Source organism: Echinops telfairi, unplaced genomic scaffold, assembly GCF_000313985.2.
Source record: "Echinops telfairi isolate 266 unplaced genomic scaffold, ASM31398v2 ScPeMD7_18;HRSCAF=68, whole genome shotgun sequence".
NCBI lineage: Eukaryota > Metazoa > Chordata > Mammalia > Afrosoricida > Tenrecidae > Echinops > Echinops telfairi.
The window spans coordinates 96,915,314-96,941,559 of NW_022103915.1; the positions used below are offsets into that span (position 1 = coordinate 96,915,314).

The following is a 26,246-nucleotide window of genomic DNA, read 5'->3' on the forward strand; positions in this document are numbered from 1 at the left end:
AAAATGTTTTGAGAAACGATGTACAAATGCGCTTTACACAATTGATGTGTGTATGGATTGCGATAACAGTTGTATGAGCCCCTAATAAAATGTTAAAAAATAAAGATCGTGTCAGTAACGCTATTGGTCTCTATTGTCTTTAACTCTCGCAAACCTCCCAGTGTCTTCTCTGCCTCCACCATTTTGTCGACGCCCTTCTTTTTGTATAGTGCTTCCTCCTCTACCCTGTCCCCCCTCCAGCCTGTGGCTTTTCCCTCACTGTACCCTCCTTCCCTTTCCCTAAACATCAAAGTATGTTTCCTTTAGAGTGAAAACCTTTTCTTGACTTTTCGCAATGCTGACCTCAGCTCACAGTTGTTCTGTGGTGACTGACTCATTTCACTCGGCGTCATCTTGAGGGACGGACTCTTCCGCGGCCCTTCCACAAAATCAGCCTGGCTGACAAAGCGCAGGCCTGCTCAAGAGGCCTAGTTGCGTGATCATCACTCAGTCCTGCTAAGAGGCATTAGTAGGTCTAAAATGCTTACCCAATTCGATTTTTGTTCAAATATTTCAAGCTTCTCCTCAATTTATTCTGTAACTCCCTTACCAGAATCCCAAAGGCACCTTGCTTCAATGTCATCAGGGATTTCGGGGAGCTGAGTGATTCTTCTTCAGCCCCGAGAACTGCATCTGCTAGGAGAGGGCTGCCACTAGCCAACTGAGACAAGAGTGAGTGTCTTCACATTAGCTCAACCCCGGGGTCTTCAGTCAGCAAAGGCTGGAATGGACTTTCCAACTCTATTTTTGCATTTCTTCGCTCATGAAGCCAGGTCAGCACAAAACAAAACAAAACAAAAACCCACTGCCGCGCAGTCAGCAGTGACCCCGTTGGGCTCCATAGGGTTTCCAGAGCTGCCCCTTTTAGGAAAGCAGACCAGCACGTCTTTCTTGCTCACAGGCACCGTTGGGTTTGAACCACAGAACCTTTGGTTAGTAGATGAGCGTTTCACTACTGCACCACCAGGTTTTTACCCTCAGAGAAACATTCTTTGATTTAAGACATTCACCTGCATTTGAAAACAAGTCATCTCAGAGGGTCTCTGGGAAGAGATAAAAAAGGAAGACTTGCTAACAACTGTGATGGCGGAAAGGGCATCTGAAGCCAAGTCGTGTAACTGGCCAGGGGTAAAGATGCACAGGAAGTTCTCTGAGCCCCAGGGTGAGCAAGCAAACCATCATAAACAAGGAGACGGTGGCTCTCCTGGAGATCAGCACAAAGCAGGGAAATGCAGGGGAGCCCGTCAAGCTGCTGGGAAAACATCAGGGGCAGGTGTCAAGGTGGTGAGTTTGGCAGAGGACAGGCTGGGGGAGGGTGTTCCCGGCGGAGAGGAACTATGCAATTACAACAGTGACCGTGGAAGATTGGGGAGGGAAGGGGCATGGTGCAGTGTGTTCTAGATCTCTCTCTGGGAGGGGAGAAAAGAGAGACAGAGAAGTTATGCATGCCCTCTGTGGTAGTTACATAATCTGGTGTGATCTGGGGACTTTATAGGATTAAGAGTGAAGGGGTGGAGTCTAGTCTGTCAATCGGATCACAGCCAATGAGGCCTCTGTGTGGGCATGGCCGACTCCTGAGCATTCTGGGAACTCCTGTATTTCCTCCTTGGAGGCAGGAGACAGACTCTCTCTCTGCTCACTCCCTTGGAGACTCTCTACTGACAACACTCACTCTCTAAGAGATGCTGCACTGACAAGTCACATGGCACTACGCTGACAGACCCCGTGCCCTGGGAAGTGGAAGACCCACATGGAGACCCCTGTAGCTGAGATGCTTCTACCACCACCGGATCCACAAGACTCTGCACTCACTGGCCTGTGATCTTCCTGCATTCAGCGTCATAGCATGTGTTTTGTGAGTGTGAAGAGGACTTATTAGATTGGCATCAGACATATGGGGTAATATTGGGCTTATGAACTTGATTCTGGACTGGGCTGGGATGTTTTCTTAATGTACAGTTGCTCTTGTATATAAAGCTCTTTGTTATACACATATGAGTCTCCCTGGATTTGTTTCTCTAGTCCACCCAGACTAACACACCCTCAAAAACAATCCTTTTTCCTGGCGATGGACTTGTCTAAGACCCACTGTATCAATACAGGTGGGGGGGAGGGGGGAGGGGCCTCTGCACCCGCACATCAGCGCATGCCTAGGAATCCCTCTGCTCACTGCTGCATAACACACTCAGGCTGGCATGGATTTCGGGTTCTGTTTCATACTGAGAAACAGAGCGCAACCATGCAGCAGGCTCACTGCAAGTCGCCACGTTATTACTGTGTCCACCTCCAGAAGATGCTGTAGGGCGCGTAGGCAGCCTCTCAATGAACTGACAGCCCGGTGCCATGAGATGCGTATCACAGGAAGCCGCCCGAGGAAGAAGACTACCAAGAGACTCTCTTTCCTTCTTCTTCATGGGCATATAACTGCAAGTAACTGCATCTCTGAATAAGTGGGAATTTACCAGTCTGGTTTTTCTATTAAAAGGATTTGTTTACTTTTTTTTTTTTTTCAGTGATGGAGAAAACAGAGTTGTTTTTCTGATGGACTGAAAATAAAGTTTTTAATTTTTGCATATTGTCTGAGAATAAAGGGTCCAGAAATAACCCCACAGAGATGATCATTTTGTTTCCAGGTACAACAGCAAAGTGTTCGGAATAATGTGTTCCCATTCTGGTTGAATCCCATTAACAGACTTTCAGGATTCATAGCAGCATAATTCACAGGAGCCCCAACGTGGGCAAAAATGAAATGTCCATCACCTCATAAACAGAGCCGCAAAGTATGATCTACCCGTACAATGGAATATTATTTTACTTTTTTTTTAAGCAGCTAAACACTGGTACATGTTACAACATATGGATAAACCACAAACACATTATGCTCGGTGAAAGGGCCAGGTACGAAAGGACACATACTGTATGAAACCATTTATATGAAAAGTCAAAAAGAGGCAAATGTCTGGAGACAGTCAGTAGACTAGTAGTTATCCAGGGCTAGAGGTGAGGATCGGTGTTGGGGGTGGCAGAAACAGTGACGTGTTCCGCTGCTATCCTAAAGCTTAGTGGTTTAAACCCAGTCAGAGGGGCCTGGCTCGCTGCTTCTGAAAGACCAGACCCGGGAAAACCCCGGGGAGCAGTGCTGCTCGATGCGCGGGGTGTCTGCAGGTAGATAGGGGATGGCTACAGGAGGGGAGGGGAGCAGGGTTACTGCAGGGTGACGGGACCGTCTTAAAATTCGATTGCGGTGATGGCTGCACAGCTCTGCCCATACACTAGCACTCACCACACTGTGTGTCACAGGGGTGACTTTTATGATATCTATTCCATTCCACCCCCACCCCCCAGGAAAGAAACATTCACAGTGTAAAATCAAAGCCTGAAGCTCTCATCGGAGTAGGTGATGTAACAGGCAGTCAAAGGGCAACACCACGAGTACACAATGGTCTAACACCAAATGGGTCAGAAAACCCACTGTGATGTAACCTTGAAGAAAGGTTAGGTTTTCTGGCCCTGTGCAGCCGCACTTACAGGCCTTCAAAGGCCTCTTGTGGAACAACTGAAGACATAGACAAAGTCATTATTAAAAAGGCAAATCGGCATCTCTTGGCCCACAATTACCTTGCTCAAGTGATTTGGATAGCCCACATATCTTTTTCTTTTTTCTTTTTTTAATGAAAATTCATGATCAAAGCCTACATTTCAGAAAGGTCTTCTAGTCCTGCCCATTGAAGTCTGGATATTCACGATATAGCAAGTGGCTGCATCTGCTGCATGTCAGCCGTCCTCACTGATGCACTGACGGCGTACACAGTGGGTTAGTGTGCCTCCTAGCAAGACTGGATGACAAACTGACTGCAGGTATCTAGTGTCTAGGAAGAACATATCCATCTGAGGAAAAGAGGCAAAGGTTTGTTCTACCTATCCAATTTTCCAAGGTCTCGAGGTGGTACAAACGTCTTTACCTCCACTGCTAACCTAAAGATTATTGGTTCAAAACCCACGGCCCCCCACCGCCCAGGAGTACCATGGACACAAAGGCCCCTCAGAGGGCTGCTTGGTGCCATTGAACTTGTTCCAAGTCCGAGCAACCCCGCCTACAACAGAAGGAAACACGACGGGGCCCTCCACCATCCTCACCACCATGGCGACATGTGAGCCCACTGTGGTAGAAACCATGTCACCCCATCTCCTTGAAAGAGCCTTCTTCTATACTTCTTCCCAGACTGATTTGTTCACTTTGCTGGCACTCCGGGGTGTGTCAATATTCTGCACTAACACCCAAATTCAAGGCAGTCAATTCCCTAGCCTTCCTGGTTCACTGGACAGCTTTCAAGTGCATATAAAGCACTTGAAAACACTAGGGCTTGGCATATGCGCACTCAGTATCTTGGCTCTTCAGGACTTTACTGAGATCCTGGGCAGCAGGTACCCCACTGCAACATGTTGTTTGAGTTCTTGACTGCAGCTTCTGTGAGTGTGGATGGTATATTCAAGTAAATGAAATCCTTGACAACTTCAATCTTTTCTCCGTTTATCAGTGTTGCTTCCTGGAACAGTTGTGTGAGATTTTTTTTTTCTTTATGTTTACGTGTAATCTGTACGATAAGCTGAAGACTTGGGTCTTCATCGGCAAGCGCTTCAAATCCTCTTCACTTTCAGCAAGCCAGGTCTGTCATCTGCAGATGGCAGGTTGTGAGGGAGTTTTCCTCAGTGTTGACACCTCGTTCTCCTTCAGACACGCTCTTCAGATTAGTCACGATAAACCCATGACGCAGCTCTCCTCGGCAACACACGGCCTCCTCCTGAGTGGAAACTGACCTGATGTCACCTAACAACAAAGCTCCTAAAGTCGGTGAGGCAGTTAGTTATTGTGCCAACCTGGCCGATAAACACAGGTGGGGTTAATTGAAGGGCGGAGAGATAAATGGCTCGGTGAGCCTCGCCTTTCGAGTTCTTGGGTCTCTTGCTTTCTGACGGTCAGACCAGGGTGCTGATGCCTTGGCCAGTTCCCTGCTTCAGCTGGCCAGGCTGACTTCCTGCAAGACAACCCCGAGGAGAAGCCACATGGACCTACCCGATGCAGCCCTGCGTGCTGGAGCAGCTGTGTGGAGACCCCTGCCAGCGCTGAGATGTTTACACGTTCACTGATTCGGCTTTCCTCCTGCAGTCAGCATCATTGCGTCTATTTTGTGAGATGGAGGAGGACTTTGTGGATTGGTGTTGGACATATGGGTAATGTTGGACTTGTGGGTTTGAGCAGCACTGGATTGGGATGTCTTCTTGATGTGCACTTAACCCTTATATAAAGCTCTCTTTTATACATGAGTTTTTCTGGATTTGTTTCTCTAAAGTACCCAGACTGACACAGTCGGTATGAATTAAGAGCTGACTGTCCAGTCTTGAACAACAACAACAAACAGACCATGGGTCATGAATAATTCATCTTTTCTAACTGAAGAATCTGAGGTCCAGAAAGGTTCAGAAACTTTACTAAAGCCACTCAGCTAGAGCAGTACTGACAGACCTCACAGTCAGGCATGTGGCTCCTGAGGCCACTCGTAGGAACATGGTTGGGGAGCTCTTGGAGGTTTTACGTGACTCATGGCCCTCCAGCAGACAACACTGAGCAGCCAGGGCTCCAACCGAGGAAACCAGGGTTCCCAGCCTGAGAGGCGGCAACAGCTCCAATCAATACCCTCATTGCTCACTGGAGTGGTAAGCAATGTTTCAGTGGACAAGGCGTTTACAAAGCCCAAATACACCTGAAATGTAGTTAAATTGTAAAAGAGGGTTAAAACGTCAGAATAAGTGATGCTTGCCCGCTACAAACCTTAAAATCAAAAGTACTCCGAGGGCAGGAAACGGTTTTCAGCTCTTGTTTGCTTCCTGAATTCTAGTCTCTAAAAGGCATCATCATCTAGACTGTATTCCTGTAGTAAAAGTGACAACGGGAGAAAGACCAAAAGCTGTGGACTACTGTGTTCTTTATAAAGATACATGAATGTACAATGTGTGTATGCACTATGTATTGTAATACATAACACTACAGACATCTTTTTACATAGTAATGCCATTGCCATCTAACTGATTCTGCCTCATAGCAGCAGGCCTGAGAAAGCAGACTGCCATATTTTCTCCCACAGAGCAGCCAAAGGGTCCTAACTGCCGGCCCTTTTAGCTCACAGCTCAGCACTGAACTCACTGTGCCACTTTGACTCTTTCACATAATACTACATAATATACAATAATATAAAATGTGCAGGTATTTATATGCTACGTGTACCACATAATAATGTATGTCCATAAGGTTTCCATTGGCTAATTTTCAGAACCCGGGACGTTCTCCTAGCCTGTCTAAGTCTGGAAGCGCCACTCTAACCTGGCCACCCTAAGTAACCCTACTAGTATTCGAGATACCAGTGACAAAGCTTCCAGCATCACAGCGATACCCACACACCCCCACAAGAGGACAAACAGACAGATGGGGAGACACTGAAGTTGTTAAGGATTTCCTTCCCCTTGGATCAACCATCGATGTCCTTGGAAGCAGCACTGGCAAACCTGCTGCAAAAGACCTCTCTTTAAAGTGTTGAAGCAATATCACTTTGATGAGTGAAGTGCGATTGCAGAAGGAGGAACCCTGAAATGCACTACGGACTGCCGAGGGAACGAAGACGTCTGCTCAGAAGACGCAGAGCCAGAAAGCTCTTCAGAGTCCAGGCTGAGGAGACCTGGTCTCCAGCCCTCCAGGAGGACTTCGTGCTTGGTAGAGCGGATGGTGAGCCAAAAAGAGAAAGAACCTCGACGAGATGGGCTGGCCCAGTGACTGTTACAAGGGGTCCAAAAACAATAATGCGTGTGAGGACGACATAGGACCGGGCAGTGCTTTACCTGTTTCACATAAGGTCTCCATGAGTTAGAGGCAACTCAGTCAGGGGAAAGAACCATCACAATGGGAGACCGCGGAAATCCTTCTCCCCGTGAGTTCAGGTGTTATCTGGCCAACTCCCAGTGGACAGCTGAGTCGTTAATCACGATCCTTCCCTCGTTCTCCCAGAAATGTGTCCCTCCTCCCTCTACGAGCCCTAATTGCAGAGTCACCACGTCACATGAGCGGTCTACTACAGATTGCCACTAATTCCAACCACGCTGAAATGGCACCAGGATCGAGTAGCAGCCTCGCGAGGTCGGCCCCCACCCCTTCCCCAGTGTTTGTGGTGGTCCTGTCTTCTGGCGTCTCTGTTTTATCAACCTGTCTTTTGTGAAGCATCTGTTGCGGCCATTCATTCTCTTTCTGTTGACCACAAGCTGACTGGAAAACTATGTAGAACACTGACCGCTCATTCGTGAAGCTAGCTTATTAATGTGTGTACACCTTTATGAAAAAAAGAAAAGAGAGAGGCAGAGCCTCGGGCTTCTTGGTCTTACCTGTCCAAAGCAATGGCAGGGAAGCTGAGGATAGTCACAGAACAGAAGACTTTGTGCAGAAACTTGACAACCTTGCAGAAGACCAGAGTGTAGACCCACCAGCAACAGTGCGGGCTGCTGCTGAGGATGATGTCAAAGGGCACGCACGCCAGGTTGGCACAAATGCCCGAGCAGGCCAGGTTTTTAATGAACCTGTTGGTGACAGATTTGAACACGGTTGTGCGGCAAGTTGACCATAACACCATGAAGTTTCCTGGCCAGAGATAAAGAAAGATAAGAGTATTTTTAATAAAATGAAAGGAGACAAGAGGGAAAGAAAGAAAAAAACTGCTGTCTTAAAAAAAAATCTCTAAAAACTACCTCAGAGAGTCGATTTCTAAGGATCTTATTTAAATGCTTACAAATAACTATATATCATCAATTTATATGAAAGTATTTCATCACTTATGTATACATGAAAGAATCTAGAGGACTTAGTGGGGAACCTTCTCATTGCATTTTATACATAACACTATAATCTTAGACAATTCAATTGGCTGTTTTGGGGCATTGTCAAGTTGATTTTTTCCTGGTAGCAACCCAATGCGACAGAGCAGATGGGCTATGAGTCAGAATTACACCACAACGCTGGGCTTAGTTTCAGTTTTTGGAAAGAATCTTTTTTTTAAATTAATTTGTCTATTTTTAACAATTTCACTGGCATACAATTTACATATCATACACTTCAGTAGTTCAATCACATTCTTAACAGTTGTGCGACCATGAAAACAATAATAATTTATAGTTTATCAAGGGTTCACAGGGGCGGGAGGAGGGGGGAGGGAAAAAAGAGGAGCTGATACCAAGGGTTCAAGCAGAAAGAAAATGTTTTGAAAATGAAGATGGATGATGAGGGCAATGAATGTACAAATGTGCTTTACACAATTGATGTGTGTATGGATTGCGATAAAAGTTGTATGAGCCCCTAATAAAATGATTAAGAAAAAATACAAATACATAGCTTTGAAAAAAGAAAAGAAAATGAAGATGGCAACATATGTACAAATGTGCTTGACACAATTAATGTATGGATTGTCCTAAGAGCTGAAAAAGCCCCCAATAAAATAATTTCTTTTTTTTTTTTTTTTAAAGAGTTGGACAACCATCACCACAACCAATTCCAGGACCTTGCTTCTTCCTGTACTCACTGTTTGTTGTTAACTCCATTTCCCACCCCTGTCACGCCCCTTTGAATCTACTGATTCAAGTGTTGTATTGACAGGCTTACCTAATCTGGGTTTCATATACAAGAAATCAAGACAGAATACAAACAAATGGCCCAACACAATGACAAAATGAACCGAAGAAAAACCTCAATCAAAAACAAAGCCAGAAAATATTAAAAACTGGAGCAGTTAAACCTTGGGACAAAAAACTGACAAGGTGTGGTATTTTGGCCCAACTGTAATTGCAGTAATCGACCCGGCAAGGTATTCTGTCTGGTAGCAAGGCCTTCCCCTCTCTGTGTCATAGGCAGCGGGGATTCACCAGAGCCTTAATCGACATGGGGGACCCTGCAAACGGGTGTTATCTGCAGCCTTCTGCAAACTGGGTGTTCACAATGTGAGCTCTAACACCACGATTGGGCGGAATCTGCAGGAACAAATCACCAGGTCTTTCTCCTCCAGAGACACTGAGTGGGTTCAGACTCCTAGCCTTTCAGCTTAGCAGCCTACTGTTTGATGATGGGTCTCCCACACTCCTTAAATAATTGACTAGCTATTAGTTCACACAGCGTTCACTCTTATCAAAGTTGCTAACGACATCCACGGTGGCAAACAAGGCAATAGAAATACAATGCAAGTCATGGACGTTTATCTAAGTTTTTCCAGTAACCCTATTTTTACAAAGTAAAACAAAACAGATAAAATTTTGATAACATATTCTATGTACGTAATCCGATATATGCTAGTAGGATCATACCAACATGTAACACTTAATAAAAAGATATTCAGGAGCTATTTTACATTCACTCTTGCACTAGCTCTTCAAAGTCTTGTGTGCATTTGATTTTATGATTAGAAGCCATCTCAGTTTGGAGGAGTCCTGTTTCACGTGCTCAAAAGTCACATGCAGTTAGAGGCTATTGCACTGGACAGTGCTGGTCTAGCAACGATGACACACTGACTGCTTCGATTTGACCATGCGGCTTTAGTGGCTTCCATGAGCGTGCTCTTCCTCTTACGCCCTCCCACTCCTCCCACCCCTCCTCTGAGTCCTTTACTAGGCCCATCTGTATTTTCTCTCCACAAATTTTCCCTGCCTTAGATTACTCACTCCCAAGGCATTCCACCAATATGGTACTAGCTCTCATATCCCTGTCCCAAATAGGCTTCTCGTCTCAACTGCAGATTCCTATGCTGAAGTCCATTTTTCATTTCCCACGCACTCTAAATCTAAGTCCATTACGGCTTACTATAGCTCACAAGGGACCCCATGATCTAACCCTCACCTGATGAAACACACACCTCTCTTCCCCTGGCTTCCTGGCACTAGCCACTCTGGCCTTCTTTCTGGGCTCCAAGTACGTCAAGATGACTCTTGCCTCAAGACAAGATTTGTATCCTGGCGAGCATATCTTTCCCTCCACTCACGTGCCAGGCTGTTGTACTTGCGAGCTTGCCTGTTGCTGCGATGCTGGAAGCTATGACGCTGGTATTTCAAATACCAGGAGGGTCACCCAGCGTGGACAGGTTTCAGCAGCGCTTCCTGACCAAGACAGACTAGGAAGAAGAAGGCTAACTACGCCTGAAAATTTAGCCACTGAAAACTATTAACAGCAGCAAGCTGTTTGATTTAGTTTCATGTAGTGCCAAAAGATGAACCCCTTAGATGGAAAGGCACTCAAAAAAGCGCCGAAAGAAGTGCTGCCTTATCGAAGTCGAGTAGGCTTTAATCGTACTGTAAATCATAGGTTTCCAACCATCTTTGGCCTACAGCTCCCTTTTCAGAAAGAACAAAACAAACAATCATTCAGTGCCACCCCCTCTACCCCCGTATTTAAAAATGTCTGTACTAACGCTCATAGCCCAGGACAAAGTATAGGTATCTGCTTGTACAGCTCCCAATCCCCGGGGTCACCCCGTATTGCCCACACTAGGAAACTCTGATGTAGATGAAGCAAAGCTTTCAGGACCTTCATTTGTTGACATAGCATAATGCAAAATGAGAAGAAACCACTATAAACACCCATTAATCATCACCATGTGGAGTACAAGAAGAATAAATCTAGAAAAATTGAAAGTCGTCAAAATTCAAATGGGACACATCATGATCAAGCTCCTAGGCTTTAGTCAGCTGAATAGCCTTGCATTGGCCCCTCTGGATCGAACAATCATGTGGTTTACGATGACGGCAAAAGCAAATCGAAGAGGAAGGAGATCAAATTTGGCATCAAACAAAACATCTCAAGATCTATCTTGAAGTACAATGGTGTCAGTGACAGGATAATAGCCATATAGCTACAAGCAAAACTAGGTATATGACTATTTTTCACACACCAATGATGAAGACACTGAAGAATTCTATCAACAGATGGCTGGGAAATATGACCTTGGTGATAGCAATGACACTGAAGAGCACTTGATCAAATTTTGCAAGAGCAGCAACTTATTCGTGGCAAATACTAATTTTCAACAACATACATGGCAAACTATGCACAGACCCAGTAAAATGGAATCCGCAGCCATCGGATTGACCACCTCTACTGGGAGGGCGACAGGAAAGCAGACTCATCAGCAAAGACAAGGCCACGGGCTGACGAGATCTTTTTGTACGAGATCTTCAGTGTATGGTATGATGGAACTGATCACACATACACCAGTTCAGGTTGATGCTGAAGAAAGCGAAAACCAGTTCACCAGAGCCAAAATATAACCTTGAGTGTATCCCCCCTGAATTTAGAGGCCATCCTGAGAGTAGATTTGAGCACTGAACCCTGATGACCAAAGACAGAGGGATTGAGGGATGGCCTCAAGGATGTTATACATGAACAAACAAAAAGGTCGTTTACAAGACAGAAAAGAAATGACCAAGGTAGGTGTCAGAAGAGACTCTGAAATGGACTGTTACCCCCAAAATCCTATCATTGTAAATGAGGGTGAGTGCAGAGTGGAGAGCCAAAGCCCATCTGTAGGCAACTGGACACCCCCTTACAGAAGAGTCACGGGGAGGAGATGAGCCAGTCAGGGTGGAGTGTAGCAACGATGAAACATACAACTTTCCCCTAGTTCTTAAATGCTTCCCGCCCCCACTATCATGATCCCAATTCTACCTTACAAATATGCTAGACCAGAGGATGTGCACTGGTCCAGATAGGAACTGGAAACACAGGGAATCCAGGACAGATGATCCCTCCCAGACCAGTGCAGAGAGTGGCGATACCAGGAGGGTGGCGGAAAGGTGGGGTAGAGAGGGGGAACCAATAACCTCGTCCCTAGGGGATGGACAACAGAAAAGTGGGTGAAGGGAGACATCAGACAGTGTAAGATATGACAAAATAATAATCATTTATAAGTTATCAAGGGTTCATGAGGGAAGGGGGAGCAGGGAGGGAGGGGGGAATTGAGGAGCTGATATCAAGGGCTCAAGTAGTAAGCAACTGTTTTGAGAATGTCGATGGCAACAAATGTACAAATGTGCTTGACACATGGATGGATGGATGGATGGATGGATGGATGGATGGATGGATGGATGGATTGTGATAAGAGTTGTGCGAGTTCCCAATATAATGATTTTAAATAAAAGAAAGAAATGGACTGTTTCCAAGAGCAGCTAGAAGTGACAAAGCATTACAGTGAAAGACCTGAAGTTAGAAAACTAAAAAGAAAGAACACACATAATTTCTCAGGCTGAGAGCACTTAAGAAAACCTCCACATTTCTAATGGCAACACTGAAGGACTGTATGGGCAAATACGGAACCATGCAGGAAACATCTAAAGAAGATGTAAGGGATACCCAGAGTCGCTGTGTGAAAAAAAAAGGGTCGACATTCAGCGATTTCAAGAGGCGGCCTACAATGACGACTTGACGGAGTTGAAGGACGACACCCGAGTTGCACTGCAGGCATTGGCAGAAAGCAAGGCTCCAGGAAGTGACAGCATCCCAACTGGTTATTTCAACAAAGTGATGCAGCACGTGCGGCACTTACTCAATTGTGTCATGAAATCTAGCAGTTAGCTCTCTAGGCAACTCCAAGAGACCCAATTTATACCCATCCCAAAGAAGAATAATCCAACAGACTGTTGAAATTATAAAACAATATCATGAAGTATGATTTGCAATATCATGCTAATACAGCTTTTGTAAGATAATTCAAAGTTGTCTGCAGAACTACATCAACAGGGAGCTGCCAAAAATTCAAGGTAGATGCAGAAGAGGACATGATATGAGAGATATCATTCTTGACTTCCTTCAGACAGATCTTGGCTGAAAGCAAAGCATACCAGAAAGATGTTTATTTGTGTTTTATTAACAATGCAAAGTCATTCAACTGTATGTATCCTCACAAACTATGTGAGCATTGAAAAGAATAGGAATCCCACATAGAGGCAGTTGTTTACAAAGAAACGGGGGAAGGAGGGATACTGAAAGGTGTAAAATCCGGAAAGATGTGCATCTAGGTTGCATCCTTTCACCATGCTTAATCTGGGCACTGAACAAAGAATCCCAAAGCTGGACTATACGGAAAAGAAGGTAGCATCAGGATTGGAGGAAACCTGACTAATGACTTGTAATATGCAGATGACCTTGCTTGGGACCATGAGATGACTTGAAACATTTACAACAAACAGCATCGTGATAAATGGAGAAAAGAGTGAAGTTGTCAAAGATTTCATTTAATTTGTGTCCATAATCAGTGTGCATGGAAACGGCAATCAAAAATTAAATGACAGGCTGCGTTGGGAAAATACGCTGCCAAAGACCTCGTGAAAGAAGCCACTTTGAGGACAGAGGTGGCCTGACCCAAGTCGTGATGTTTTCAATCACCTCTACGCTCTAGGGAGACTGGAGCAGTACTGACTCATTTGACCTAGGGTGTTGGCAAGGAAAAGAGACTGGCAGGAGAATGAGCAAATCTGTCTTGGAATATGTATAACCAGAATGCCCCTTAGAAGTGAAACTAATGAGACTTTAGCTCCCGTGCTGTGGACATGCTCTCAGGAGGGATCGGTCCTTGAAGAAGATCATTCCTGGTAAGGCTGGGCTAAGAAAGATAGTGAATATTTAAAATGAAAAAGATGGTTACAGATAATCTCTTGGGAAACGGCACAGAAACTAAGACCAGGATTAAAACAAACAGATGTGTGGACAGGATGCGCTTCAAACATCTGGTTACTTTTAATGCTGATCTTGGTTTCAATGCTGCCTCCCTGAAGAGACTATCTGTAACCATCTTTTTTATTTTAAATATTCACTATTCTTCCCACCCCCATGCTTCTCCATCATAGTGTCTTGCTGTGTCCCTCATATTTCTTATAAAGATTTTTAATTTGCTTACTGGTCTCCCCCCACTTCATGAGGACAAAGCCCATGCCAGTCCTGTTCCCCATTTCCATCTCACTGCCTAGTTCAATTCTGGCACAGAGTCAGGCGACTAGGCCCTTGATACAATGCGTGGATAAGTGAATCTGTAAAACAAAGGGATGAACAACAGGAAGTCCCTAAAATAAGATAACCCCTGTAATAGAGTATCTGCTATGTGAGGACAGTCTAAGTCAGCAGTTGCCTTATCATCCCAGACACACTAAGTGAGGTGCACACGGATGGGACCAGGAGCCTCCATTCAGAAGTGAGCACCCAGAACAAAAGTTCAGACACACTGCTTCCTGTAAGACACAGACTTCTGCCCCGACAGTCAGCAGGCCTCTGCTCACATTGTTCTCCACAGATCCACACAGGCGCTTGTTCCATGTGTGCTTCTGTTTAAAGACACCTTATTTTAAAAAAATAAAATAAAGACACCTTATTTAATAAATGTTGTGGATTTATTAGCACTATCTTATTGCCAAGAGCACTTGCACTCACGCCTGACCTAAGCTTAATTGAACTTCTATTTCCCCATACAGCACACCAAGGCCTTCTTGAGCTTAGGAGCCCTAGACAGCACTTCAGCCCTGGGAACCATCAACAGGGGAACCATCAAACAGGGAAACCATCAACAAAAAGCATAAAAGTGTGGTACTAAGTATACCACTAAAAGGACACTTGTTTATCGTTTCTTACTGAAATAAGAAAGGAGGATGGTACACATTGCTGGACCGCACCTGAGAACAAGTGCATTTGGAAACATACATTGTTTGTTTGTTTGCCAGCCACTCGGCACATATCCCTGGCCAACCATGGGTGCATCGCAAGTGTTGGTTTGGGGATTAGAAAGAGCTTTTAGCAAGTAGGCAAATTCACAAATACCAAATCCATGAAAAGTGAGGACCAACTGCCTCTTACAGACAAGGTAGGAAGAACAGTCACTAAGCTTAGGCATGGAGACTGACTTGCCGAGCTTAGACTGGCATTGCATTTCTAGAAATATTTGTACACACACACTTATTCAATTCATGTCAGGATTGCTTCTCTGCTACCTCCACCCCAGGCCTCATCAAACTGCCAGGTCACCAATGTGATAGGGCAAACAGGAATGATGTATTTGGGACCTTTTTTCCTAGCCTTTAAAGCAGAGATGAGAGTCAGGCTGCAGAATCTTTCCTCACTTTCATTTTACACACAGGGCTTGAACTCGTCACCTTCAAATGATGCAATGGCCCCTTGAAGAGAACACTCACATCACAGCATCTTGTCAAAAACTGGGAGCACCGCCGGACTACTGAGTCACTTCCCACAAACACAACCCTTCCTGGCTAGAATGTATTTTCTTTTTCTCTCATCACTGAAATGTAGGGGAAGTTACGATGTGAAGAACTCTTGGGTAATGGAATAAGACAGTCCATCACAAAGGCGGGAGGAGGTTATGGGTCAGGGGTCCCTCGTCTACAGTCATTTTCCTTGGAATTTAAAGCAAATGTCCACCATGAATGACGTTCATACTCTACTCGCCTATACGCCCCTCTGCCTCCTCAAAGTCGGGGAAGTGGGTGTCTTAGGCGGGGTTCCTCCCGAGGAACAAAACCAGTGAACTTCACATATAAATATATTGATAGCGATTTATCTCAAGAAAATGGCTCATGTAATTGTGGATGCTGGCAAGTCCTAAAATCCATGGGCCAGGCAGTCAGTTTTCCTGGCTCATGTGGACTAACAAACCATAAATCTTCAGTCGAGGAAGTAGGCTGCTGGCTCACAGTGTTGAGAGAATTGGTGAATCCAAAAATCTGGAGGTCAGGCACCAGTTTTTAATCTTTTCTTAGTTATGGACTGAGATTTTTTATTGTTTCATTATGCCATCGTTGCTGGGCCATTTGTTTGTATTCTGTCTTGATTTTGAATCGTTTTCTGCATCTGAAACCCAGATTTGATAAACCTAAAGAGACAACAACTGGATCAATCGATTCGAATGGACATGACAAGTGAAACTAGCAAGAAATGGGGAGCTCACAAAACGAGTACAAGAGGAAAAAAAGTCCTGGAATTGATGGGGGTGATGGCTGCCCAACTCTTATGAACGTGGCTGAACTATTGAAAAGTATGCTCTGCAAATTGTTTCGGTGAAATTGCTAAAAATAAACTAATAATTAGATTTTTTTAAATAACAAGAGATAATTTTTGAATCCCCTAATCCCCTTTGGCAATGACTTGAGATCTATACCCATTCTCCCTCTGTGTGCACATGCTGCAGTTGAAATCCACTCCATGGAAATGGTTTGGCTTTGGCATATTTCATTCAACTTGCTGGATTCCATGACAACACCGCACCAGCGAGGTGGGCACAATGAATACAGACACAGCCCTACTTTTCCCGAGGCTGCTTTACCTCTGCTGCTCTCCTAATCCAAAATACAAAGAAAGAGTTCTTTGGTACACCATCATGAATAGTCCAAGGGTCACTGATAAGAGAGAAAAGAGACATATGATAGGAATGAACTACGATTTGTATTTAGCACGTCACAGGTATCAGGAGCTACTCAGCCAAAAAGGGTGTCCTATGAAGGTGGCCTCTGAAAAGCTTCTCACCTGGTTTACAGGAGTTACGTTTTCGACAACATCTTGGGTGTGCTAAGGAGACATGTGAGCAAAGTGGGAAAGTGGAGAGAACAGTGGGCCTGTGAAACCTCATCAATTCAGATGTGCTTCCCTTTAAAAGTTGCCTGCTTCCCGCAGAGACTTAGAATAGTAAAAAGACCACCAATGATGCTTTCATAAAACCAACCACTCAGAACCTTCTAAAAAACTAGCTTGAAAGGAGAAAATGCAAACTGATAAGATGTGAAGTTACAAGGAAAACCATTAAGAGGACAAACTCTGATGTGAGTGGGGGAGGGCACTGTGGAGGGGGAAGGGGGCGGGGCAAAGTGCATCCAAATCAAGAAGGGTTAGACAAGCAAAGGAATCTTCCCAGTCCGCAACCACCATGGGATGCAGGAGGCTCGTCTAAACAAATTAAGAAAGTATTAATATCGTCATAAAACAAAAAACGAACTAACAACTGCTCTGTATAGGAGGAGATTTTTCATTCCTTGCAGCTTCAGTTTGCAGCTGTAAAGTTTTCTTCGATTGTGTGAAGACGACATTAGGAGATGCTTTTTTATTTCATTCCTCCAACAGAATTGGTAGCCGTTAGGATTACTCCAGGCCTCCTTGGGTCTTTCCATTTAGAGCCGCTTTCTGATGGACCAGGGGCCTTGGTGGCGTAGTGGCTTTCACACTGGACTGCTATGCCAAAGGTCAGCAATTCAAACTCACCAGCCACTCTGGGGGAAACAGATGAGGTTAAGATGTACCCTCTCAGAAACGCTAGGGAACAGGTGGCGTCACTTAGATGACAGTGGGTTCTGGTTCTTTCGGCTTCTTACAGACAGCTCTTGCTTTCTTAACCAATCTGAAAATCCGCCTTCCAACGGTTTGGCTTTCTATCATTTACATTCAATGTAATTCATGATTAAAATGTATCAGGTTTCCCACTTGTCCTCGCTGTTCTGTTCCTTTTTCATCTGGCCTTCCTGCCTTTGAATTCATTTTTTAATTATTCTATTTTATATCCATGATTGGCTTATTGTTTATATATCCTTTAAAATATTTAATGGTTGCTCTGTTCGCCCAGGAGTCCTGGTGGCACCCTGGTTAAGTGGTCAACTGCCTCTCTGCAGGAGAAAGATGTACCGTTTCCCCCAAAATAAGACAGTGTCATATTAATTTTTGCTCCCAAAGATGCGCTAGGTCTTATTTTCAGGGGATGCCTTATTTTTCCATGAAGAAAAATATGGTACACATTTTTTGTTTTATTAAAAGAGACATCGCACTTCCTGTCTGCTCCAGATGCACTGCGGCCAACAGTGAGCTGTGTGGTGGCGCCCCGCTACTTCGGACCAGAGTTACGGTAGCTTGGGGGGGTGCTTATTTTGGGGGGGATGCTTTATATTTCAGCGAGAGGCAAAACTGTAAATGGGTCTTATTTGGGGGTATGTCTTACTTTCGGAGAAACAGGGTAGCAGTTGGCTTCTGGATTTCAGCTTTGGGCTGAAGGAGGCAGTCTGAGTCTTCCCTACAGAGTTGCTGTAACTCAACAGCAGTGGGATTGGTTGGGGTTTTCTAAGTTAACCAGACGTTCATAGTTTGGTTTCAAGTAAGATTATACCACTTCACATGTAGGGTTGGAATTTTATAAAACACTTCCACTTCTTCCCCACTAACTTTAGAAGAAAAGTAGCCTTGACATCAGGGTAAGTGTTTGACTGCAAACCACAAGATCTGAGTTGGGAGACATGAGGCTGTCTACTCCAATAAAGATTCATAGCTTCAGAAACCCCATCTAGGGTTAATATAAATTAGAATTGGCTTTCCTCACCCTCACGAAGAGATCACTGAAGATATGGGTGCTGTAGCAAAATGGAATGAAGAAACGAGAGGGTGCCCAGCTATCACAAAGACCTGCATCTGGGCCCCTAAAAGCTTGGCTGCAAACAATCAACCATCTAAGTGAGGTGTCAGCAAGACCACATGGAAAAAGCAGGCCAGCCTGTGTAAGCCAAGGGTTGTAAAGAATAAAATACAAATCCAAAAGAAGAAATGGTACTGGAGCTTAAATGCTGAACACCTGGTTTGCAGAGAGCTACTGACAGCGGAAGCCCAAAATTCATTTGCAGGGGCTCCATACGGATGAAGCCTCTGGTGAATCCCTCTGACCACAGTCCAGGGATGCGAACAGTCTTGCTATCAGGCAGAGAGCATTACGGAGTGCATTATGAAGATGTAGTTAGGTCAAATTTAGGTTGAATGTTTAGTTAGGTTAAATATAGCACCTTATATTTGAACTTCCTTTTGACCCATTTTAAATTTGTTCCAATTTTTAATATTTTCTGCTTTCTATTCAATTGAGATTTTACTCTTTTATTTTGTCATTGTTGTTTGAGGGTTTTTTGGTTTTGTTTGGGGTCTTTGGTTTGTATATTTTTCTGTATAGGAATTCCAGGATAGGTAAATCTATAGAAATAGAGTTAATAATTTCCTAGGGGCATGACAGGAGAGGTTGGGGAGAAATTGAAAACCAACAAATATGAGTACAAGGAAAAAATGTTCTAAAATTGATTGCGGTGATGATTGGACAACCCTTCTTCATTTGATTGAACTATTGAATTGTATGATAAGTGAGTTATGTCAATAAAACTATCAAAAATTAGAGTCAACTCATAAGCAGTGGGTTTAGTTTCTTATTTAACCTTATAAAAATATATAAATTTACATATATAATCAACTATTTTTAGATATGCCATGTATTATAAATGTATAGAATGCATTGCTATAATTTTTACATAGGAGCTGTGGCAAACTCAATGTCCTCTCCACAAGCCTGTGAAACACACAGCTTGTCATCTTTCTCGTTGCTGTGGCTTGTTTTCCATGACGTCACTCGGGCCTTGTCTCTCCAGCAGAGAAGGCAGCAGCTGGGACACAGTCTGCTCCTTCCTGAAGCAGCCAGCTTGCAGCCCACATGAGTGCTCTCAGATCAAGGACATCTCTTCTCCAAATCTCTTCGCAATCCTAGAATCCACTGAATCTACCTGAAACCACTCAAAACACCCTGCAGTCATCTTCCAACCGCAGACAAACATGACACACCAGAACAAAGCACCGGAGTGATTTACACGCTGCAAAGCATCAAGAAGATTTTAAAGAGAATCAATTGGCATCAATAAAAAGGAAAAATTCCAAAAGTAATGATGACTACACAAAGTGTTTTAAATTCAATTAGCTAAAAAGTTTGAAACTACCAAGAGATTATTTACATCATTATGGAAAGTTTTCAAACTACATCTGCCCGGTGGTGTCGTAGTTATGCACTGGACTGTTTGTTAAGGGCAAAGACAACAGTTTGAACCACCAACAGCTCCTGGAGAGAAAGACGGGCTTTCCACTCCCATAAAGAGTTCATCTCAGAAACTCACAAGAGCAGTTCTACCCCATCCCATGGGGTTGCTATGAGTTGATATTGACTCAATAGCAGTCAGTTTGGCTTATTTTTGCTTTTGATCTGACCAAGGATATTTATAATAAAAAAACAAAAACTAAATATTAATAATAATGAAACTAAATAACACAAAAATGACTTTGTATTATTATGTTATTTGCTTTAATTTTTTAAACAATTAACTTTTAGAACATTCATTATTATCTACCATCTTCTAGGAGAAAGACTGGGCTTTCTACTCTTGTAAAGACTTACAGTCTCAGAAACCCAGAGGGGCAGTTCTACCCTGTCCTACAGATTCACTACGGATCAGCATCGAATCAACAGTAATGAACAGTGGTAGGACCACCTTCCCAGTGGGGAACCCCTACGCACCCTTGCCAATTTAGGCTCACAAGATCAACTATTAAAAACTTTAATCAAAATAGGAAAATATCATAATCACCATTGGAAAGCTCTTGGGGGTTTAATAGATACCAGTTAGCTCTGTGAAGGTGGGGGTCACCAGTAATGAACAATTGAGCTCCAAAGTTCATAAATCTCAGAGAAAGCTCAAGTCATTCTAAATTATTCTGATTTAACTCTCTCTGCCTCTCTCTAATATATGCAGTCAAATAGCCCAGCTACCGAGAGACAACACAGGCTAGGTGACCAGTAGTTATTTTGCTACTGGTATTAGAATTAACGCCATCAACGGGGGGGGGGGGGGGGGGGGGGGCGGAGTCTGCTTGAAGATAGAGGCTGTCCCTGCTGGTTTTCAATGCAATTTGCTCTTTCTCCCACTATAAAAACACAAGGTCCTTTCTCGTTAATGAAGTGTCAATTTGCTGTAGCCTTCGATTAAACTTTCTAATACCTGTCTACTCTATTTAAGCTGATCACTATTAGGATGAGAAAATTTTGTTAGTCTAGCTATAATATGACTTCAGAAGTTTTTCCGAAATGATACAGGAAGTTCAAATTAAACAGGAGTTGAGCTAACAAGAAAAGCTATGCAGCATGTTTATTAAATTCATGATGAATTTTAAGTGATTACACCAACTGGAAATTCTTTTGTGAAATGTATCCATCTAAGTTGCTGTGAGTCTGAATCAGTGGAATGGCAGTGGGTTACTAGTTTAACCCTGGGCAATTGCTGTATAGAATATTTGTTTGAAGTGAGATTCAGAGAGGCAAAATGGTAACAAGACATCCTTTTGCGGTGCGCCCCTTTTTGCAATAAAGAAGGATGCCAAGAACGGTCTCTCCCACTCACTTTCAGTGCAGTGAGTCTACAACAAATGCATTCATATTTTGACAACAGGGGCAAATGACGCAAGCAGAGTCATCACCAAGGAGGATATTTGGGCAGTTACCACATACATGAAAAGCTGCTTGTGATCATTAGCCATTGAAGAGATGCCAATCCAAAAGATATAAAAATTACAATCTCACACCTAGCAAAACAGCACTGATCCAAAACAAACAGAAGACAACACATGCTATGAGGTTATGGGGAGATTAAAACTCTTGTGCGCTGTGGATGGGATGATGAAATGGTACCACCACTATGGAAAAGGTGATGGCGCCTCCTCAAAAAGCTAGAAATGGAAATACTTTCTGATCCAGTGACCCACTTCTAGACATCCGATGGTAACACAAATAGACTCATGCACACCCATATTCACTGTGGCGTTATTCTCAACAGGAAAAAAAGAAAGGCACATGGGACTGAGGCCACTCCTGGAGGTCACTGGTGGAGGTTCATCCGAGAAAGAGAGGCTGGCTTACAAATAAACATTATTACTGTGAGCACTGTGCTCCTTTAAGTAACTCTGTGAGACCAAATAGTTAATATTTACCCCAAAGCAAAGATGAGACGATAAGGCAATGCGGGGATGCTAGAATAATGGAGTGAGAACCGAATGGAAATCACGAAAAGGCTGAAATGTAACAAAGTCATAAGACAATTTCTATATTGCCAAACGGGAACCAAATTTGTTGTGTAAACTTTCACCTAAAACATGATAAAGTATTTATTTTTAGAAAATAATAATACTTGCAGTGGCTATTGCTAAGCATACCCCATCTCTGCAGCAATCCCCTGGAAGTCATGCTCACAGCCCTGGGTGGATTCAGACTTCGAAGGGCCTTCGATAGGGTTCTGAGGCTGTACGTCTTTATGGGAGCAGAAGGCCTCATTTCCCCCTTAGCTTCAGGTAGCAACGCAATGCTTACCTAAAGCCAGAAAGCCCCTGAAATGAGCCTGCTCCTCACTTCCTGCCACGTGGACAGACACAAATGCATACGGGAAGAAGAGTCTGAATAAGAGTCCGAGTCTGAAATCAGGAAGTCTACTCCCTGTTCCTTCAGTGACATGAACTTTTCCATGTACGCCAACTTTAAAATGTCCATGGCTTCACAAGGCACCTTGCTCTCCAGTCTCTCACATCAAGCCTATCAATCTCCCTGAAAGGCATATTGTTCCGTGGACAGTGATGGCCAGGGTTTCAGGATCATGGGTCCCATGTAACTGGGACAGAATTGACACCTTAATAACCATATGTTCCCTTTCCTCCACCCAGCTGTCAGCTGTGGGGGCTTCCATGTAGCTATGCCACCAGAAGCCATGCCCACCAGCATGTCAAACACCAGTGCGGTCCATGGAGTTTCCAGATGAAGACATTCTAGGAAGAAAGGCCTAGTGGTCTACTTCTGAAAACCAGCCACTGGAAGCCTAACAGACCAAAATGAAATAGTATCCAGTATGGTGATGGGAGATGAGCTTTATGGTTTGGAATTCATTCAAAATACACAGTGACCACAACAATGAACTTAAGCATACTAATGTCCATGGAGAAGGCTCAGGCCTAGACAAAGGTTGTTTTGCTGTATATGCCATTTCCTCCTCAACAGATACATAGAGCAGGCTTTCAGAGAGAAGGAGGAAACATGCCCAGTCGGACAGATACCCAAATAAGCCTCCCCTGGTCTATTGGAGGAGAAGGAGTTCGCTACCCTATCTACTACACGGGCCATCTCAGTAAGAGGTCTTGGCCTACAGGAAATTGTTCATGCGATCTCCGAAGGCGGGGTTCCTATCTTCTCCATCATTCACATTGCATGTAGATTCAAAGGGTTCTAGTTCTCCCCTCGCATATAAGATTGTAATCCCTGCGAACAACCTCATCTGAAAATTCTGTTGACCCTCATTAGACCAGTCAGTTTTATACTTAAGAGCTGCTCTATAAAGATATGCAAATACATATCTTTAAGCCTGAAGCTTAATATAACTTCACCGGAATTTTTGTCTGTGTCCTCAACTTTGTAGACACTTTCATTGATGGGGACCGCCTCTAATCAGAAAGCTGCATGCTCCCAGGTCCCCAGTACCAACATCCAGTATCAGAGCAGCATGGGAGGGATGTTGTCAACACGGGGAAATCATGTAAACTGTAATTAGTCTAGTGAACATACACTCTATTCTCCTATTCCCGCTGTTCCAGTAACTATAATTACACATCTGAAGGGGGAAATTGTGTTGAAAATACTTCCCAAAACCCTGAGGGTAAGATAATTAAAGGACTATGAAAGGGAAGTGAGTTTGAGTCTGCTCCATCCACTGGGACCCAACATGACTGATGTTAACAAGTTGCAGGTGAGGGGCATCTCTGATTCATTATAATCTGGCACGATCTGCCAATTACACTAATTAAATGTTGGAAAACCAATTCCTTTCTCCATGGATGAGTTTGGAAGGGGAGGCAGGAGAAAGGGGAGAGGCTGGAGAGCAATATGCAAGGAATGGTATTCCAATTCTTCTTCTAACAGACTTTGCGCCAGCCTCACACGACTGGGGAGGTTATATGTGCTCTGGAGCACACATGCTAGGTCTCCTGTCCCTGCAAGCTGGGTGAAACCCTGCAGCCGTGGGGTGATGGTAGAGTGAGGGACTGGGACTAGAAGAATCAGAACAGCTAATGGGATGAGAGCTAGTGGTGGCCAGAGACAGATGGTGGAGGTAGGGGAGAAACAGGAAGGAAGGACAGATCTGCAGGCTACAGCAAGGTCAAGTGTAGAATACAAGAGACATCAAAAGGATGAGCTACAGCATATAACCTTTCAAGACCAACTAACAAAACACTAGGAGCCCACAAATGGTCTGCAGGAAGGAGGGCTGGGTCAAAGTAAACAAAAGAACACTAGTACATTAGTAACAAGGAACAATTATCTTTTAAGATTCCCTGCCATCAAGTCAATTCTGACTGAGAGCAACTTCATCGGGCAGAGTGGGACTGCCCTGTGGGTTTATAGGGATAAGCTCCATCCACACCCAAAACATGGCTACCATTTCTCTGCAGCAAGCACTAAACCAGTAAGCGTATGTAAGGGCTTCACAAGTATAACATGATTTGGGGAGTCCCTGTCTGTGGTAAAGGAATCGTGGTGGCATCACAGATTGAACCACAAAGTTGGTGGTTCAAACCCACCTGCCGCTCCAGAAGAGAAAGATGAGGCAGTCTGCTCCTGTTAAGATTTATAGTCTCAGAAACCCACAGAGGCAGTTCTCCTCTGTTCTATAGGATCACTGTTAAGTCTGAATCAATGCAATGGCAATGGGTTTGGGGTGTGGGTGGGCAGAACAACAAATCCTGACTCTCTCTTTCTGTCTGCCTTCCCTCACACAGTAATGGGATGGAGACAGAGGGGGGAGGGGAAAAGTCAAGAGCAACATAATCAGTTATTGCCTCACGCCAAGCCCTATTTTGCTGTGAATATCCCCACTGACTGTTTAAGGCCAGCAAGGCTTCCTGCATGTAAATCTTCATTAGTCACACTGCTGAAAATGAAACAAAAGGTCTTCTTGCTTTGGGTCATGTTCTAGGAACTCGGGGTGCCTGATGATGGTGACACCACAACAGTTCAGATAAACGGAGGGAGACTTCTTCCAACATTTAGCATCTCATGAATACTCAGTTTCCAATGCCTGCATTTCCCCCCTCAAATTCTTTGAATAACACTCCGTTATTTACCATGTAATTTTCCTGTTGGCTCAAAATAAAATCAGCATGAAATGCTGTTAGCCTGCTTAAAGCACTCAGATCAATGAGGAGATGTGACCTCTTATTTTCACATTATAAAACAAAAGGCAGAGGGAAGAATAGTCTATCCTGTGAGATAACGATGTTCTACTTTGTGGATTTATAAATTACTAGCTTTCACAATGCAATCAATGCCACTGATTCAATGTGGATGAAGTAAATAAGATAACACGTAAAATCTGTTTCTGCTCATTAAACCACAATTTACATTAGTATTGCCCTTAACACTATTCTTATAAATGTTTGAGCACAAAATACCATGGCTGAAAACAGAACATTGGTTAATAAATATTAACAAACACATTTTAATGTTACCACACGTAAGGAAATCAAAGTGAGTATATATGCAAAGTGAATGTACTTGGCTGCTAACCAAAAGGTCAGTTACAAATTTGAGACCATTCTAGAGGCACCTCAGAGGAAAGACCTGGCAATCCACTTCTGAGAAATCAGCCACTGAAAACCCTGTGGAGGCAGGGAAAGAGGGACCAGACTTCAACCCGGTGCTCCAGGATGTGAATGCAATATACCAGCACAAAGCAGGGAACCAGTAGAGAGGTCCGAGGGGCCGGCCCCAATCCCAACTACGTGGACAGCCTCCCCTCCCCCCAGAAGAATTCACTTCAGAGGACAGCACTGAATCTATAGCTCAGGGAGAGGGACATGTCTGATCAGAGCACACGGAAGAAAATGAAGGGGGAGGAAGAGAGAGTGGAGCGCATCCTGGCCCACCAAGCCTTGAGGACGGTATCGCTGCTCAGAGCAGCCAATGCACAGAGGGTCATATGGCCGCCTCACTATGAGACACGACATCCCTCACTGACCCATTGCTCTACAGGGGACAACTCTAGAGACACAGTGCAGGAATTGCGCCCAATCTGACCCCACCACACTGAGGCAAAACACTAAGGGCGTGCAACAGAACAGCAAGGGGAGCAGAGCAAGGAACTCCCGAGGGAGTACCAAAAATAGACTTTAGGGCCAGGGCGTGGCACCCCATCAAACTCAACCGGAAAACACTCCTAAAGGTCAACAAACAGACCTTGAACTATTTACAGGCTTTTCTTTTTTTTTTTTTTTC

General features: G+C 44.1%; 1 protein-coding gene across 1 annotated transcript in view; it reads right to left on the reverse strand.

The window, feature by feature from the left end:
* GPR176 (G protein-coupled receptor 176) overlaps positions 1 to 26,246 on the reverse strand; it is a gene marked incomplete at its 5' end in the record, with an annotated part of 200,952 nt that overhangs the window by 4,946 nt on the left and 169,760 nt on the right. The window contains one exon of the mRNA XM_004712697.4: positions 7,468 to 7,720. Within this exon, the coding sequence (XP_004712754.2) occupies positions 7,468 to 7,720 (253 nt within the window). The remainder of the gene's footprint in view (positions 1 to 7,467; positions 7,721 to 26,246) is intronic.